Source organism: Capsicum annuum, chromosome 3 (assembly GCF_002878395.1).
Source record: "Capsicum annuum cultivar UCD-10X-F1 chromosome 3, UCD10Xv1.1, whole genome shotgun sequence".
In the NCBI taxonomy this organism is placed as follows: domain Eukaryota; kingdom Viridiplantae; phylum Streptophyta; class Magnoliopsida; order Solanales; family Solanaceae; genus Capsicum; species Capsicum annuum.
This window is the reverse complement of record NC_061113.1, coordinates 248,248,808-248,267,179: the sequence shown is the minus strand read 5'-3', so window position 1 is coordinate 248,267,179 and position 18,372 is coordinate 248,248,808. Positions and strand designations below refer to the sequence as shown.

Below are 18,372 nucleotides of genomic sequence, written 5' to 3'. Positions count from 1 at the left end.
GATATATAACAAGATTGTGACATAAAGAACAAATGCTTCCAACCATTGTATTATCTACTTGTGTACTAGCAAGAGAAATTTGAGCAAATTAAATTACTGAAAAACACAAACAACATGAAGGACAAAAGGGCCCTTGATATGTTTATATATAGTGAGACACAAACCTAATAATAGAGCCAGGTGTTCGGCAAATTGCCAATCCAATAGTCATATTCATGTACCCATGAATGAATAAAATGAGTCTGGGGACATATAGGCATAATTTTTGTACTGTTAAAAGACACCTAACCTAAGACTAACAAATTGGGAGGCAGGTTTTTTTTTTTTTCAACCTACCCCTTGATAGCTGTGTTATTTGTCAAGGCCCCAGTCCCTCCATATCTTCTATGATTTTCTTGGCTGATGCGTTTCATCGATGTGGACTTTGGATTTAGGGGTCGTGGGTGTCTGAAAGGTTCAAACGCACATATTGGGGCTCAAAGCTCTAAAGTTCGTTTGAAAATCAAAGCACTCAGCTATCTTCTTGGTTTTCAGGGTATTTTTCTAAATCTTATACCAATTGTTATGGATTTTTTGTATAATTATATCTAATATACGTATCGGATGTCGAAGCACCACAAAATTGCACCTCTGGTCCATCCTTATTCTAGAGATGTCAAATGGTAGAATTTAGACATTGAATTTGAGCGAATTAAAATGGACGAGTAAATTAAAAATGGGGTCATACTTAGGTTGAAATGTGGGGTCATAACCCAACACACACATACATAATTTGTAATTTACCTACTAAATATGAGAAAATAAATAAAAAATTAGAACTTATTATTCAAAAATATATATTTTTTCTGTCATACCTAACGCACCAATATGATACTAGTATTTTTTTTTTTTGACTGGTTTGATCACACAGATTACTCATTTTTGGAACTTTTGGTCGAGATTAAGGTTATGGTAATGTACATTATCACCTGAATACCTACCAAAAATCCAAGTTGACAAACCAAACAAAATAAAAATAAATTAAACACTCTTTTTATCATGACTCATCAGGCAGAAACGACATGGAAACCTTTCAAGGTACACATAGAAATCAGTTTTACGATTTTCACATTTTTATATTACTACTATTTTTTAATAACTATTTGTTATTCTATCTGTTGTTGGTTGAAATAATTCCCACGTTTAAATAGTACTACTACTAAATCGTCTCTTAATAGAATTGTCACTTTAAATGTAAAACGAAATTTCTTTAAGGTCATTTTGTATTCAAATCGAAACGTATGGGATCATTTCCTTGATTGTATATTAATTAGTAGTACTAACACACGTTAAGATACTATTATAATATTTGCATAGTTAGTGGTCATGAAGATAATCAACAACAACATAATATATGTATTTTCACAAATTGAGGTCAGATAAAGTAGGAAAACCGTTTCTGATAGACATCCGGATACACATGTGAAATGTGATAATCGTAACCCTTTAATTTTCTTTGGAAAAAAGAAACTCACGTGTGACGTCAAAATTTCTTTTGATGGATTAAGTAAAACCCATCTTCCAAGATGTTTTGATCAAAGATGTCATGGACACAAAATAATGGTAAAAGTTCCTTAATTACGAGTTTAGCTAAAATTAAACTAAAGTAAAAGATGGATTATTGTGGAGTTAGGTAGGTCAAGAGTCAAGACTTTATTTTAAACTAGAAAAAAAATAAAATTAGGAGAAGCAACGAGTGAATCATAATTCCATTTCTTATGTAAGTAATATTTTTAATGTCTAGACGACCAAACCTAGTTTCCTATAGATTGAAGGTGAAACAAGAGGAAATTTAGACACAAGACCCATTTGGCCATAAATTAATGTTGGATCATAAAATTTCAAATTCAACTTATTTGAAAGTTGAAAAACAATTTATAACCTGTTTTTCAACTCGCTTTTCACTTTTGAAGTTTTATTTGTAAGTACATTCAACGATGGACATTATTCCAAAAGTTCTCAAAAAATATAATCAAACACAAGTACTCCATCTTCAACTCCGATCCAACTCCATAAATTTTACGAAGAAAATGGCCAAAAGCCCCCCAATCTTTACCTCAAATCTTAACTACACACTTATACTTTGCGGGATCCTATTACCCTTGTGAACTATTTTAAAGTGAAATTATTACACTCCTAAAAACTAGCATGACAAGAGAGTGTTTCACTCTCTTAAAGAGAGTGAAAACGAAAATTATAAATTATAAATTTATTTTTAATATTTCTTTACATAAATATATATAATCTTCTTCTTCCTCCCCCTCCTCCTCCTTTCTCACAAATAAAAAAACTAAAGAATTCATCAATGGCACCCAAGACTAATTTATCATCTTCCTCATCTCCAAACACAAAATCAATTGGTTCCGACTTCAAGATTGTCGAAAATTTTAAAATGAGTATTGCTCATTGTTTCCAACTTCAAGGTCGTTGGAAATTCAAAATCGATATTGTCCATCATATCCGACTTCAAGGTCGTCGTAAATTTTAAAATGGGTATTGTCCATTATTTCCGACTTCAAGGTCGTTGAATCTCTATTGTTTCCGACTTTAAAGTCATCGAAAATTTTAAATTCGATATTGTTCATTGTTTCCGGCTTTAAGGTCGTTGAAAATTTTGAAATTGGTATTGTTCGTTGTTTTCGGATTTAAGATCGTTGGAAATTTAAAAATTGATGTTGTTCATTATTTTCCACTTCAAGATTGTCGGAAATTTCAAATTCGATGTTGTTTATTATTTCCGACTTTAAAATTGTTGGAAATTTCAAATTCGATATGAGGTTCCGGTGGACGACACTCGGCGGCGGCCATGGCCGGGATTAGCGAAAAAAGAAAAATATATAAAGTAAAATAATTAATTTTTTAGATAAAAAAAATAATATATAAAGTAAAATAATTACTCCATCCGTTTCAAAAAGAATAACCTACTTCCTATTTTAGTCCATTTAAAAAGAACGACCCCTTTTCTTTTTGAGCAACTTTTTAATTCTAACTTTCCACGAGCCATATTTAAGACCACAAGATTGAAGGACATTTTGGTTTTGGTACATTTGACAAGTCAAACTAGATCATTCTTTTTTAAATGGAGAGAGTAATTTTTTAGATAAAAAAAGATAATATGACATGGAATTACGTGGCATGACACGTGACAACGCGTGCAGGCCACTACTTGAAATAAAATTTAGGTATGAGTTTTTAGAAGAGTATATATTTCATTTTAAAATAGTTCAGAGAATTATAGGACCCCCCAAAATATGGTGTGCAATTGGGATTTGGGGGTCAAGAGGGACGAAGGCTTTGGCCATTTTCTCAATTTTAAGTAAAGTGAAAAATATTTAGAATCTAAGGTCAAATGCATACTAAATAAATGTGCACGTATCTTAAAACATATTTTTATTATATTAAAAAAAAAAAAAAAACTAAAGAGCAAAGACTTAATTAATTGGTGATTTGATTTATTATTTCTGTTAGTCAAACAATCAATTCCCTGTATTCCTGCAAACAAGTGGACGCAGAACCATACTATAATTTATTCCAATTATAAGTCTTCGATAAGTATGTAACCTAGAAATTGTACACATTTAATAGTAGTAGTATAGAAGTTTCCCTTTAGAGATCCTTTAGGTAAAGACAGTCCCATAGAATAGTGTCTTTAGTAGTACTTCTTCCATTTTATAATAAATGAATTGTTAGATTTTGACATATAAATTAAGAAAAAGAATCAAAAATATAAATTTAACATAGTTTTTCATTTTTACCCCTTTTCAAAGTACAGAATCATATTTATGATAAGTCTTGGTTGTCAAATCAGCTCCTTGATTGTCAAATTCTTAAGGTTAAATTTGGAAAAAAATTTCAACGATTTACTTATTTTGAAACATAAAAAATACTACAATAATTCATTTATTATGAAACGGAGGGAGTATTTTTTAAGCAAAACCTAATTTGGCAGGTAGGTTTCCTTCATTGTCCTATATTTTGGATCACATTCAATTCCATGCTTTAATTCAATGATTACTATTGTAGTTAGCAAAATGATTACTATTGTAGTTAGATATTCATTGACTTCTTACTTCTATATATTCGTATCGATTTATGCATACCTTAAGGACTCTCATCAGTATAATTATTAAATTAGAAAAAATCACCTCACATTTACTTGTATATATATGTGCTGAAATTTAAATCTTGTTCCACTTAATTGATAGTTAGGCTAAATCCTTCGGATAATATTTTCAAAGGCATTTTCTCTCTTTTTCTAAAAAATTGAGTTAGGTGATGGATCCGTGATTAGTCTCCTTGAGACTTGAGCGTTTTTAAGGACGTGAGATTTGAGCCTTAATTAATTACACCGAAACAGTGTTGAATAAAGTGACAAACATTGGACTGCTATTTCAATCTTTAATTTAATTTTTAAGTTTTGAATGAAGTTCTTTTCTATTACTATAAAATAATGTTTGGGACATTGCATTATAAGTAAATCATGTGATATGTTTGGAAGACAAATAAACTAATACGAAAAAAGGTCAAAATTGGAAAAATAAGATAATATAATGTAGGTGGATTCATATTCCGAGATGATTTATAAGTGCCACTTGAGAAACTGTCAACGTGAAAGGCAAAATTTAGCGCAAGGCAATATCCAGAGAGGCAGCAGAACTGTCCTCCATAATTAGAATCAGATGCTGAGCAAAACACCCTAATGGAAAACTTTTCACATATTCTATAATGACAACTAACACTACTAGAAACAAATGTTTCCCCCACCTCGAATCAATGAGAAATTTGTATTATAAAATATGTTTTTACCACCCATTTCTCAACGAATAAGTTTACTTGAAAAATACATGATAGGAAACAGATTCTTATTGAAATACTGAAAAGCTTCTAATTTTTTGGTGTGATAATATTTTAAAAAATTTCTTATCTCATTGATTTAGTCAAAATATTTGTGGAAGTAGCCACTAAATATTTTTTTTCATGGGGAAATTTCAATGGTAAATACTTACTTTTTAGCAGTGTGAGTTGGCAAATTCTCCATATATTTTTTTCTTTTGTTATAAAACACTAAAGAAATTAAAAAGAGAAGAGAAAGATTGGCGGGTTACTGAGAGTACCTAACTTTGCTGCTTTACCAATCACTTTTTTTTTTAAAATGAAATGCAACTAGCTAAGTCCCTATCATTGAATAGACACTAAATTAACCTTTGAATTCTTCTAGTCTAATTGAATTTCGGATATGAACATTATGGATTTGAGTTCGGATTCTAACACATTGCATTTGATTTACCGGGTTTGAAATCTATAATTTATAAGTGTCTGGAGGATTTTTTTTTTTTTTTCAGCAGATACACAAGGTCTACTTTTTGACCTTGTTTTGGCACACAAGCATTCTAAGTACAAAAGACACTAATTACCATCCAAATTACAGGGCAGTAAAGAAATAGCTAAATGGTTTAACTTTTCAATTAGGCAGTCAAGAAAATGAAATGATAAAGTAGTCAGCCATTTGATAGTACCTAACTCACACTATATATTTTTTTATTAAGACTATACTGTTCTTCCAAGAAACATTGGTTCATGCAAGTTGAAACCTTTGTGAGACAATTAATGAAGTAACTTTTGTCTAGTTTATTTTTTGTGGGCCAATTCTTTAAGTGTCATTGATGAGGATAAAACCTTCCAATCGACAGAAGTTACACAAAATATAGAACTTTTTCAAAAAATAAATATTTCCTCCGTTAAAATTTATTTGTCTTATTTTTTTTCGTCCGTTTCAAAAATGATATCTTCTTTTATTTTTATCAATTCTTTAATTCTAACTTTTACACATGGCATATTTAAAGACATATGACATATCTTTAGTTTGCGATCATAAACCAGACACGTAAATTCCATGTTAGGTCAAAACTAGACAAACAAATTGAAACGGGAAAGTAACAACATTAGCTCCCACTTTCTATTAAGGAAGCCTATTTTAATTTCTCTACTCCTCAGTCCTCACAAAGACAGACACCAAAAATGTATATTCTATGATCAACCAAACAATTCACAAGATCCTCCCCACTTGAATTTTCTAACCACTGCCTATCTCCATTCTTCCTCACATAAAATCAAAGTCATCATCAGCTAGAGGTCAGGGGAATGAAGAATGATGCCCTTTTATCAAACATCATGTTCAAGCAATGGCTCGAAAGCAGAACAAGGAAGTCAAAGTTTTAGTCTTGGAGCTCACCATCAATGCATAGCTACTCTTAAGGGACAGAATTCCTATACATCTTCCCTTGTACTTGCTGGGAAATTCCTCTTTACTGGCTCTTCTGACAAAGAAATTTGTATGTGGGAGCAAAAGGCTTTAACTTCCACAATAGATGCAAGTATAATTGACACAGTTATAGCAGGGAAAGGTGCAGTGAAGTCTCTAGTAATTTTGGCTGATAAGGTCTTTAGTGCTCATCAAGACCACAAAATCAGAGTCTGGAGAATCGAAAACCACCATTCAGATACCCCGAATATTGTTCACTTGGCTACTCTCCCAATACTTAGTGACAGAGCCTTTAAATTTATGATGCCGAAAAACCATGTTCAGATCAGGCGCCACAAGGAGTCCACATGGGTGCATCATGTTGATACAGTCTCAGCACTAGCCCTTTCCAACGACGAGTCGTTCCTCTACTCCGTTTCATGGGATCGAACACTTAAAATTTGGCGCACCACTGATTTTAAGTGCCTGGAATCGATAGCAAATGCACATGATGACGCGATCAACGCTCTAGAAATATCAGTAGACGGGGATGTTTTTACAGGATCAGCTGACAAGAAAATCAAGATTTGGAGAAAGGGATTTGAAGAGAAGAAACATTCACTAGGCTGTACACTAGAGAAACATAAATCTGGTGTAAATGCACTAGCAGTTGGAGGGAGTAGCACTCATCCTGTTTTATATTCGGGTGCTTGCGATAGGTCAATATTAGTATGGGAGAAGGATGAAGGTGGTGACATGTTGCTGGTGGGTGCACTCAGGGGCCATAAAAAGTCGATATTATGTCTGGCTGTCGTATCAGATTTAGTGTGCAGTGGTTCAGAAGATAAAACAGTGAGAGTGTGGAGAGGGGTTGAGAGATGCTACTCTTGTCTTAGTGTTATTCAAGGACACACTGGACCAGTGAAGTGCTTGACTGTGACCAGTGATCAACAAATTCCATCTGATTCAACTTATTCATATGTCCTATACAGTGCTAGTTTAGATGGTGAAACCAAGGTTTGGAAGGTTTTTGTTCCATTTCTCTAAGCTGTTGATAACACTCAATGAGGTGCATCAGCTAGCATGACACGTTGTATTTGTTGGCTGATTGATTTCTCTAATGAACATGCACATGCTCCAGATTTGCCAATTAACATATCTGTATATTAGATTTTGCACTTTAGATTGTTGGGCAAGTGGCCAAAAGAAGAAAATATCTACGAAATTTTAACTTATTTTCTTCTTTAGTTGGATTGTATTGCAGGTTTATTCTAATGAAAAAGGCTACCACTATGAAATGATTATGCTTCTTAAACTGGAAACCACTTTGGTTGATCTTCTCTACAAGTACACCTCATAAAGTCCTGTTGAAATCATTTCAACCAGTTCACCTAGTTAACAGGGAAGTGAGTATAAAAAACTAAAGTCTACACATATCCTAGTAGGAAATAGTAGCTCCTTGGGTATAAAGTGATGGTCCCTCCGTGCCTAATTAACTTTTCTTTTTGGCCTAATTCTGTCTCTGATGATCCAAGTATTAAGTTTCCCAAGGGTTGGTTGAACTTTTAGAATTTCTAGAGAGACCAAAAGTACATGGACCATCTATTTAATATGGTTCAATCAAATGTTGACATAGACTAAGCCAGCGTTTCGTCATAGATTTTCAAATATTTTTCACAAGTTATTTTAGGAATAATATTTAATTTTTTTAAGAAATATAATTTATATTCATAGGTTCTACAAAATCATTAAAGTTATACATAATTTTGTATTATCATTTTATAATGAATATGTTTCATAATAAAATTAAACTCATAAATTATAAGCTTCAATTTGTTTATAAACAATTTCACACTTAATTATAAGAGCTATCGAAGTTTTCTCAACTTACAAAGGAGCATCTAATTTTTTCATTTACATTACTTTTAACAAGTGCTATGCAACACTACTATTACATTCTAGAGTCAAATCCCAAAGTTTATTGATGGAATTCGTAGGAAAATAGATATGAGTTGGGATTAATAAATGATGGGATATTTTTAATGTAAATATTTGAGTTAAAAGTTTAAAATTTGAAAAGTTCTCAAATAATAGAATTTAGTCCAAAAACTAGTTTTTTCTAGAATTTGGGTATTTGAATTATTTATTAAAAATATTTGTCAAAAAAATAAATTATATAGCCAAACACTTTTTGTTAAATTTTTTCCCAAATATTACTTGGGATATCTATCGCTAAACGGGTCCTAAAATATTCATGATTTATGTTTTGACGTAACCATCCAAATTAACCATAGGAAAAAGAAATATGCAATAACAAGTCTTTTTTACAGATAGAAACGTGTCTTTTTCACAGAGAGAAAAGTTGAACCCTCTTCCATTAAAATCCACAGGGCTGGTTAGGTAAAAGTGCTTTGCCACAATTTCAACCTTAATTAGCTTACTGACTGGACATTGATATCTTGTACTAAGAGCCGCAAATTCAACCTTAAATTATCTTATTGATGGGACATTGAAATATTTTGTACTTATTTTAGTTGCAGCTTAAATAGATTATCTACACAACGCCAGTCCCCTCTTTACACCTTACCTAGCATTGTATTCAGGAGCAACCACACAAGTTTCCTCGAAGGCAACGAATAATTACCTATAGATAAAATTCTGGGTACAGAACTGGCGAATAACTTCTTTTTTTTTTTTTTTTATAAGCAGAACGGGCCAAGGTTTTCTTAATTTGATTGGGGAAAAATGTTAGGTAAACTACATTGTTTAAGGTCAACAATATCCAATCACAGGTACGCATGCTCCACTATGTGACGCAATTGAAATTCTAACAAGGTACACAAATTATATTCTTGGCCACAGTAGCACAATTCCCACGAGCTGATACTGAATTCAATTTTTCACACAATTACTGCAGCCACAGGATCAGGTAACCTACTGTGAATATTTTGAATCCTGAACATGTCAAACTGAAGCTGCTGCTTACGTCACAAAAGAAAAAGCAGCAAAATTGTATGACATATTGAATCAACTGGAACGTGGCCTCCGTTAATGCTTTGATTCGGCAAGGCATTGATATTTACACAAGTCGTTAATTCAAAACCACAAGAAGACAAAATAATACACGTATTATGTGGAATGTGGTTGTAATTACACTCATCTTAATGAATAAACTTGAAGCCAAATCTGTGTGGTGTACCTTCTTACATAATGAGGTAAGCAGTTCACGAAAGGAACTAGTAGTACTGCTTCCAGACATCCACGAGTATAGTGTTTCTGCATCTAAACTCGAGAGAAGCGATTAGGGGATATACAAATTTCCCTCTATCATACATTGTCTGTACTGGAGATAAGGAGGTTTGACAACATTCCTCTCAAAGTGGAATCTTAGCTGGAGTTCCTGGATCTCTAGGATATTTCTTTGGGGTAGGTTTGCCTTTCAAACAAATTATGGCAGTTCTCTGTCCATGTCTACTGTGGGAATCAACTGTATTACACAATAAACAAACAAATTAATGAAGTCAAGGCCAGAAATGAGAGGACATTTTAAAATGTAGTTGCTCATCTGGAGACCTACTCAAAGCAAGTTAACCTAGGTCAAGTGTAAGAGCAGGACCAATCATACTGTGACATAAGATATCTGATGTCTTCAATTTCTAAGTTATAATTAAGAAGATGTGATATTGCTTATAATTGATCCTTCAGGCTGAAAAAAGCCCAGCACACTGACCTCAAGCCTGGACTTCGAAAATCGTAATTCTCAGAAACAGGTAGAGCGGATCTGGAATCCCAACGATCACAGGAAGTCGGAATAAGTTACCTTCTTTAAACAGAAATCCATCTGCAATTATCTAGTTCTTATATAATTTCCTTTAAGAAGTAGGTTTTGTCACATATAATTAATGAAAACTCTTAAACCTTAGAACCAGTCTGAACCATGTTATCATCCACTTGTAACTACAGTGTGAAAGAGAACAGTACCACAACGAATTTGCAATAGAGAGGCTCCCATCAGCTGTATTGCTCTCTCTGCTCTGTGTACTTCTTCCTGTCAGTGAATTTGAAAGTTGGAGAGCAGTTATTGTAAATATATGTCAATAGTTTCTCTTCTCAAATACAAATCATCTTACATACAACAAATTTATATTGGGTTACATTTCTTGAATGATATTCATTTGCATTTTCAGTAGACTGCCACCACAGATCCTCTCTAGGTTTTAAGAAGAAAAAATAAACATTTTTTTATCTTTAAGTGCAGTGTTCTGCTTTTTGGTACATTGACCATTAATTCTTGCACATTTAGTTTTCAAAATTATAGGCTTAGTTTTCAAAATTATAGGCAGTAGGCAAACTACATCCTTCTAATCTTTTTGGGACAAAAACTGGACATAGATAAGTGAAACATAGCATGTACTGAAAATTTTGTTTATAAATGCATGATGTGAAATACCACTACAATCGTAATGAAATCCCCACTACTGAATTGCATCAAATACTGTGATACCATGACAAAGTGGCTAGAGACATCCATTCACTTTGTAAATTAGCCAAAAAAAAAATAGGCTCAACATATATATTTAACAAATATTTCGAAATGCCTTTTAAGCCAAAGAACACGATATATTCAATTGTGATAAATGATTCTCTAATATCACGGCAATCCAATCTAAATGACAGATGTGTTCGATTGTGTGCAAGCACTTATACCTACCCTCAGAAACCTCTCTGTACACCTTACATGTGTTGCTATTCTGTGATAATGTTACGTCTCAGATCTGACAAGTGAGATTAATAGCTCCCTACCCTAATAACAGTCATGGAGTTCTAACAACACATTATTTAACAACAGCAGAAAGGCTAAGCCTTCTGCTCATCTTGTCAGAAAAGTAACTTAACTATTACTAAGAATCATAAGAGAGACAGACCTGAGGATCATGACCTTTCGAAGCTACAAAAATACCACCAGTTCGTACTAGAGGAAGGCAATACTCAGCTGCAAAAATACAGAATCAGATAACCACCTCAAGGAGTCGGAGAGCATAACACACAGAGGAAGAGAGAAAATGTGTCTCAGTTTACCTAAAATTCTCATCTCTGCAACAGCTCTAGCAACTGCAACATCAAAAGACTCTCTGAAGCTGACGTCTTGCCCTAGCTTCTGTTCTATTCCAATGTTCAGAATGTGCATCATGTCCACAAGTCATGTGAATATCTAAAAACTGTACTACCAGAAGAAAATCTAAAAGATGATACTGGTACATAAAAGAAGGAACAACAGGCGTCAAATTTCAGCAAATTTTAATTTGTTATGCATCACAAAGTTCAAACATAAAATTAGGGCATGCGTAACTATAACATTCTGTAGCATTCTCGACTTGATACCACACTTAGTAGCATGCTTAAAGAGCTAACAACCTAAAATTTTCCTAAGTGTTAAAAGGACTTAAGTCATATTTTAAGCTCCTAAACTTCGATGAATTCTAAATCGACCTTGCCGATTCCGAGATGTAGAGTTTTGAGTTGATTCATGTTTAGGGGTGAAAAGGGGATGTCTCGGAGGAGTTTTGGATTTTTCGGACAGGGCTTGAGGCGTGTTTGGATTTTGAAAACAGAAGGTCACCGCGATTGCACCGCGTCGCGGTGGCTATAGCAATGGGGCCTCCATCGCGTCGCGATGATGTCCAAATCGACAGTGGTCAAGTTTCAGTAACTCACCGCGATTGCACCGCATCGCGGAGGATATATCGATGAGCATGTCATCGCGTCGCGGTGAGCACAAGATGCGAGTTTCTGCTAAACTTTTAAATTCCGAAGGGCAGTTTGGACTTTTCCCCATAAACACAAGTCGTGTAAACAGCTGATTAAAGCATTATTAGGGCACTATATGCCCATAATTACTCAATTCCATCAAGAATAATAACCCTAACTCCTCTCCCAAGGATCAAGAATCCACCTTTAAGTTCAAGATTTCCTGGAAACGAGTTAAGATTCGAGTCCTATTCTTCAAACTAAGTAATCTAAGGTACGAGGGGTTTTCCTAACAACATGGGCATGGTGAAATCTTTTAATAATGTTTTGAAGGTTGAAAATTCACATATTTACGAAGGGTTTGAATTTACAATAACATGTGCATGGTGAACCCTTTGATGATAATGCTTTGGTCTTGAGACCTCCCCTTAAATTTGATTCTCATTTATGTGTATATATATATGTATGCGTTCGATGCTTTGAAAAGTATAAATTGAGAGCATGAATAACGAATTTCCCTCTCATGGTGTTATTCCTTGATTGACAAGTCATGGATTACTCAATTGCATATTTTAAAGCATGAACCAAGGGTTTTACTATCAACTATGAGTTTTATGTCGATTGTGAATTGCAGAGAGGGATAATTCTTGTTTGTAGAGGCTGAATAAGATAATCGAAAAAATTGAATGATTATTTTGAGAACTTAACCACCACTTGTTGAAATGTTGAAAAGAGAGAATCTTTGCATGGTTTGACATATGTTTTGAAATATGAATCATCTTGTACTGTTTGAATGCTTTGGTGGTCTGAATATTGTTTTGAATGAAAGAGCTATACATGATATTTTATGGCTTAAAAGATATGACTTGCAAGTCTTGGTATGACGATACCAAATCAGACGAATGACATAACAGACTCAGACCATAATGGACTACAGAATTTTTCTTAAACCACTCTTCAGAAAGATGCATGATTTAAAATGTTAAAAATGGGCTTAAAGAGAGTTAGATGGTTACCTAAAGAAGGCGTTTGAGTATAAGGGCTCATCGCTAGAAATCGAGTTTTGCTGATTCGGGTGATATGATTGGCTAAGGCCAATGTATACTTGTCCTTGAGACACTGGTCTACTATAGTATGTAGGACCCCTATCCTTGCAGCAAACTTGGATGTGGGGGCTAGGCCGACGAGTTAATGGCGAACCCATATAGCCGTGGGTGCTAGACTTGTAAGGTGTACCATCTAGCTTAGAAGTAAGATCAAGAGTGAGTCATGATTTCAAAGGATTGTTTCAAAGTCTTTAAAGTATGCTCATGTGTTTTTCTTATATCGTATGTAATATGTTTCTACGACTTGCTCTCACTTATGTTGTATAAAAGTATATTGTTTTGGATTGTATGTTTCTACGACTTGCTCTCACTTATGTTGTATAAAAGTATATTGTTTTGGATTGCTCTGCGTACCAGTACAATTGTATTAACCCCCTATATTTCAGGATCTGAGGCTCAGTCCTGGGGTCCCGCTAAGCAGTAGATTGGTGTGTCTGAGATTTGCAGTTGGTGCCTATTCCAGAAGGCAGAATTTATAGAACATTGTTATTTATTTGATTCATGGTCTGACTGGAGGCCTTGTCCCAGTTTTGTTTTTAGACATATGTTGAATCTTATAATGTTAGAAATTTCACAGACGGGTGTCATCTGTTTTGAATGTTAAGAACTTCCTTTCAAATTGTTCCAGTGATCTATGAGATTGATCATGGTTCCGTTTTGTTATGTTTTCCACAAATTTTTTATATTGTATGAATGTAGTGCATGATTGCCAGATAGAAAGGGGTGCCTGGGCCTTCATGGTTCGGGATGCCCGTCGTGTCGTGACAATAACTAGCAGAAAGAGCAAGAATGTATAACTTTCCTCCCAAGACATTTATATAAGTATCGTATACAAGGAGATAAACCATCAGATGTTCTTGGTAGACCCACAGAACATATATGACTGAATAGAAGAATGGACTCTGCAGTGATTATTCTGACACAAGGAGACATGAAGATAATCCTCAGTGATACCACAATTCAGACTATTGTACTGTGCTCAACCTAATTTGGGGAGATAACTTTCCAATTTAGGACATATGAGATCCCAACTCCTTAAGAGCAAGAATAGACAACTCAATTTGGAAAATCTATTGATAATCACCAGACGAGTAAGTCATACATTAGTTCCCTAATGTTCAACCACTCAGATAAGCTGCAGTATAAGGACATTAAGTGAGGGATCACTAGCCTATCAAAAAACAAAGCAGGTTTGGGGTTGAAGAACGTAATAATTAAACCAAGCCCATGGAATTAACTCCCATCTGGTTTCAGGAAAACAAAATAAATGTGAGCTAACTAGGAATACATACAGCTTATGTTGCAACAACTCCACTTCATATTCAATATGGACCCAAACATCTTACGCATATTGATAAAACTAAGGAAGAAAATATTTTGACCAATCACTAAATGTATGATTAAAAGGACATGTGAACTGATGATTCGAGTTTGACTAACCTCAGCTCTTTCTCGTTCAACTTGAACATTTGAAAGACCGATCTGACTAACCACATGCTCCAAGAAGGAACAACGCTTATTCATAGACTCCAGAAGGGTCACTTTCCAACCTGCATGTACAAATTCATTGAGCAATCATACTAAACTTCTACAACAACTATGCCTCAGTCCCAAACAAGTTGGGGCCGGCTATAGATCCTTGTGGTCCGGCCCTTCCTCGGACCCTGCACATAATAGGATCTTTACTGCACCAGGCTGCTCATTTTTTTCCTTCCTTTCTTTTAGTACCAAATAAGTGAATATATAGACAAACAACATATTCTACAAAAGCAATTTTTAGCTTATTTTTGAGATGTTGCTCCTCAACATTGTGAAGAAAAAAAGGGAAATAGTTACCAGGGGAAGCAATGGCCAAAATTATTCCAGGAAGTCCCGCACCACTTCCAACATCAACGAGATTGAGATTCTCCGACGAAGGTCCACAATGTGAGAGATACGAAGTTCGAATTGGTTCTATAATTGAAAGCGAGTCTTCAACGTGCCTTTCCATAACTTCACTCTCCTCCTTTACAGCAGTCAGATTCATTTTCTGCTACAAAACACTTAATCTGAGTACATATACAATTTGGCTATTAACACAAACATATTCGCAAAAACACGATGGAGAATGGGGAACCTGGTTCCATTCGAGGAGGGAATCAATGTAGATATGCACTTGTTCTTTTTGACGCGAGTTTAGCGCTTCAAAACAGGAGGAACTGAAGACTTTGGAGTTTGCGCTGGCGCTGGCGCTGGCAGTGAATGATGTTGTGGTTAGTGAAAGCTTTGAGGATTTTGAAGCTGCAAGGTGTTTGATAAAAGTCTCAAATGAGAGTGGCAATGTTGGCGCCAATATATTGAATCTACGCCCTCCGCAAAGTAACATCTTCGAGCGCTCACTTGGAGGGGGCTTTGGACAGCAGTAATTCTATGCTTTCAATTTTAAGTTAGGAGGTTGTTTTTTTTTTAGAATTTTATTATATTCTTTTAATATTAAATAATTAAATAAAATGTATTTAGTCAAATTCATATTTTCAATGCATAATTAATAGAGAATATTTTTAATGTATAGTAAAATAAATCTCTATTAAATAATTTTTTAAAGGTGTAATAAGTCAATAAGGATCAACTAAAATAAAATGGAGAGGGTCAATTAAAATGAAACGTAGAGAGTATTTTATTGGGCCTATTTACTAACGGCCTTGACTTCAAAAGTCATATCTGAGCTACTAGCTTCATTTCTTTTTAGGCGCAGAATTAAATTTTTAGGAGTTAAATTGATTAATTTTCAAACGTAAATTAAATTAAAAAGGAACGGAGGGAGTTCATGCCAAATTGCCAATGAAATTTATCTTGACTAGCAAAGACTGATTATTTAGAGAATTATTACTAAGTCTTACAATATTCAAATAGAATTATTTTAGGTCTTTAATATTCAGACGTCGACAATGGTCTTGTACTTTGATATTTTCATGGGTCGCTAAGCGCAATTAATATTTACCAACAATTAGACTGAACCGTCAAATTTCCTATCATCCGAACAATCAATAAAACAGAGGAAGTAGCCTCATGGGGTGGTTGAGTTGGTTTGAGGGGACTTTTTACAGTGAAGGTCGTGGGTTCGATCCACTCCTAATGTCTTTTCAATCGAGCTCATTGCACGAGGTTTACCTACTGCGGTTTACATCTTTTGTGTGGTTTGCGAGTTATTGCACTGTCAGTGCACACACAGTGCTCACCCAATGATTTGCGAGCTATTGCACACAGTGAGAGGTTTACCCAGTGCACACAATGCTTACCACAGAGTGCTCACCCGATGGTCTGCGAGTTATTGCATATTGAGGGGTTTACCCAGTTCGCACACAGTGCTTACCACAGAGTGCTCACCCGAAGGGCAGAGACTGTGCTCACCACAGAGAGCTCACCCGAAGGGCGGAGGCTGTGCTCACCACAGAGTGCTCGCCCGAAGGGCAGAGGGTGTAGCAGCTGCGGGTTTTCCTGAAGTTTTCAAAAAAAAAAAAGCAGAGGAAGTACTTTCGGCCTAAAAAATTGTACTTACTAACAATTTTTATATTTGACTTGATACACATCTAAATATTGAGAAAATAATTTTTATATTTGACTTGATACACATCTAAATATTGAGAAATGATAGTATTTAATAATAACGATAGAATAGTTGTAAACTGTAAAGTAGTAATTATTTCTTATTTTTTCAAATTGGGTAAGTAAGAAATGAATATCTATTTTGAATGCAGTGTACAAGCAAAAATTCAATATAAAACTTCATCTATAGGTGATTACATCTATTCTTATTCCTTCTAATTAAATTAAAGAAAAATATCTACCTTCATCAATCTATTTCAATAGTAATCAATGCAGTCTTCACAAATGTTTTTGCACAATCCAAGGTGTACCAATTGAACATCACTCACTCATATGGATTCTTCTCCAATCTCTTTGGACAACAATTTGTAATGTCTTAATCTCGAATTGATATTGCTTCATTAAAGATTGGCGCCTTAACATAAAATTGTCATCCACTTGGATAAATATAAATTTCATAAATTTTTGAGATTAAAATGTGTGTTTGAGCAAATGCAAGAATCGAAACCTCAATGATTGGTCATGTATTATTCATAACGAAAAAGAGTTACGCCTAGCTTGTTCTTTTAATTTTCTTTAAGATTAAGTTGTCTCAATTTGAATATATATTTGATTAGTAAAAGATTCTCTTTAAATTTGATGATTCGATAACTAACCAGGTTTAATTGTTTTTTTGAACATTATGCATTCACCATTATAAATAAGAAACTCAAAACAAGAGTGATATTATTTGTGTTACAAAACAAAGACCAAAAGCAACTTTTTTGCACAGTTCCTATTAATCAACTCAAAGTACTCAACACGCTATATAGCATCTTAATTAGGGTTAACTTTGGTTAGACACTCTAATGATTGATAAGAAAAATACTAGCAAAATATATTGATGGCGATTATTAAATGCAGCTCGATTAGAAAAGGCATGATCACACCTAAGAGTTGATCAAGACTTGGTTTTTCCTAAATATATCTAGTCAGCTAAAGGATTAGATGAAGTCCAGTCTAGGTAGTGAGAGGGGAAATTGATTTTCTGATACCATGAGCTTTGGTGAAAATTATTAAAGCAACAAAGAATCTTAAATACACTTCGCCAGATACTTCCTCCGTCTCAAGTCATTTGTTGTGATTTCTAAAAATAGATTATTTGACATTTTAAAGGTATAAAATGACAAATAAGACAAAACTGATTTTTTTTTTTGTTTTATCTTTAATAGTAATTGTTCTTGAAGACAACAAACACCTTGATAGAGTAAATATATAATGAAGATGGATCTTAACATACAAATGAGGATAGTTAAAAAAAATAAAGGAAAGAATCTCCTAACTATTTAATATTTTCTTAAAAGTCGAGTAAAAGAGAAACACGATAGATAATTTGAGAGCACGAAAGGAGCACCATTTTAAGTTACTAAGTTTCAGGATGTATTTATGCTTTGATGGCTAATTACCTAGCTGATGTGTGGTAGTGGTAAGGGTGTGATGCATTTCTTTCCTCGTCAAGAAGTTTGTGAAGAGAATGTTTGATATACATTGATTGATTTTTATTTTTTTTAATTTTTAAAATGATTTTCTCAAGTAAATCTTTTCCATTAACAAAATTAAAACTTTTTTCAAATATCACAATTTCATGTCCAAAAATAACACATTTCAAAAGTT

General features: G+C 34.0%; 2 protein-coding genes across 4 annotated transcripts; one reads left to right on the top strand and one right to left on the bottom strand.

Moving 5' to 3' along the window:
* Positions 1–5,818: 5,818 nt before the first annotated feature.
* LOC107862441 (protein JINGUBANG) lies at positions 5,819–7,595 on the top strand. The gene has a single exon (XM_016708029.2). It carries the CDS (start codon positions 6,188–6,190, stop codon positions 7,325–7,327), a length of 1,140 nt encoding a protein of 379 aa, XP_016563515.2. The 5' UTR covers positions 5,819–6,187; the 3' UTR covers positions 7,328–7,595.
* Positions 7,596–9,390: 1,795 nt separating this feature from the next.
* Positions 9,391–15,616, bottom strand: LOC107862440 (ribosomal RNA small subunit methyltransferase G). Of its 3 annotated transcripts, none has more exons than XM_016708027.2 (8): positions 15,251–15,569; positions 14,971–15,163; positions 14,575–14,684; positions 11,360–11,438; positions 11,206–11,273; positions 10,262–10,328; positions 10,011–10,121; positions 9,701–9,767 (listed from the first exon to the last, which is right to left on the bottom strand). In XM_016708027.2, exons 1-7 carry the CDS (start codon positions 15,497–15,499, stop codon positions 10,012–10,014), a joined length of 876 nt encoding a protein of 291 aa, XP_016563513.2. In that variant the 5' UTR covers positions 15,500–15,569; the 3' UTR covers positions 9,701–9,767; position 10,011. The 3 variants fall into 3 exon arrangements, with proteins under 3 accessions (XP_016563512.2, XP_016563513.2, XP_016563514.2); XM_016708028.2 differs by having other exon boundaries at positions 10,011–10,061; XM_016708026.2 differs by lacking the exon at positions 10,011–10,121 and having other exon boundaries at positions 9,391–9,767; positions 15,251–15,616.
* Positions 15,617–18,372: the final 2,756 nt, after the last annotated feature.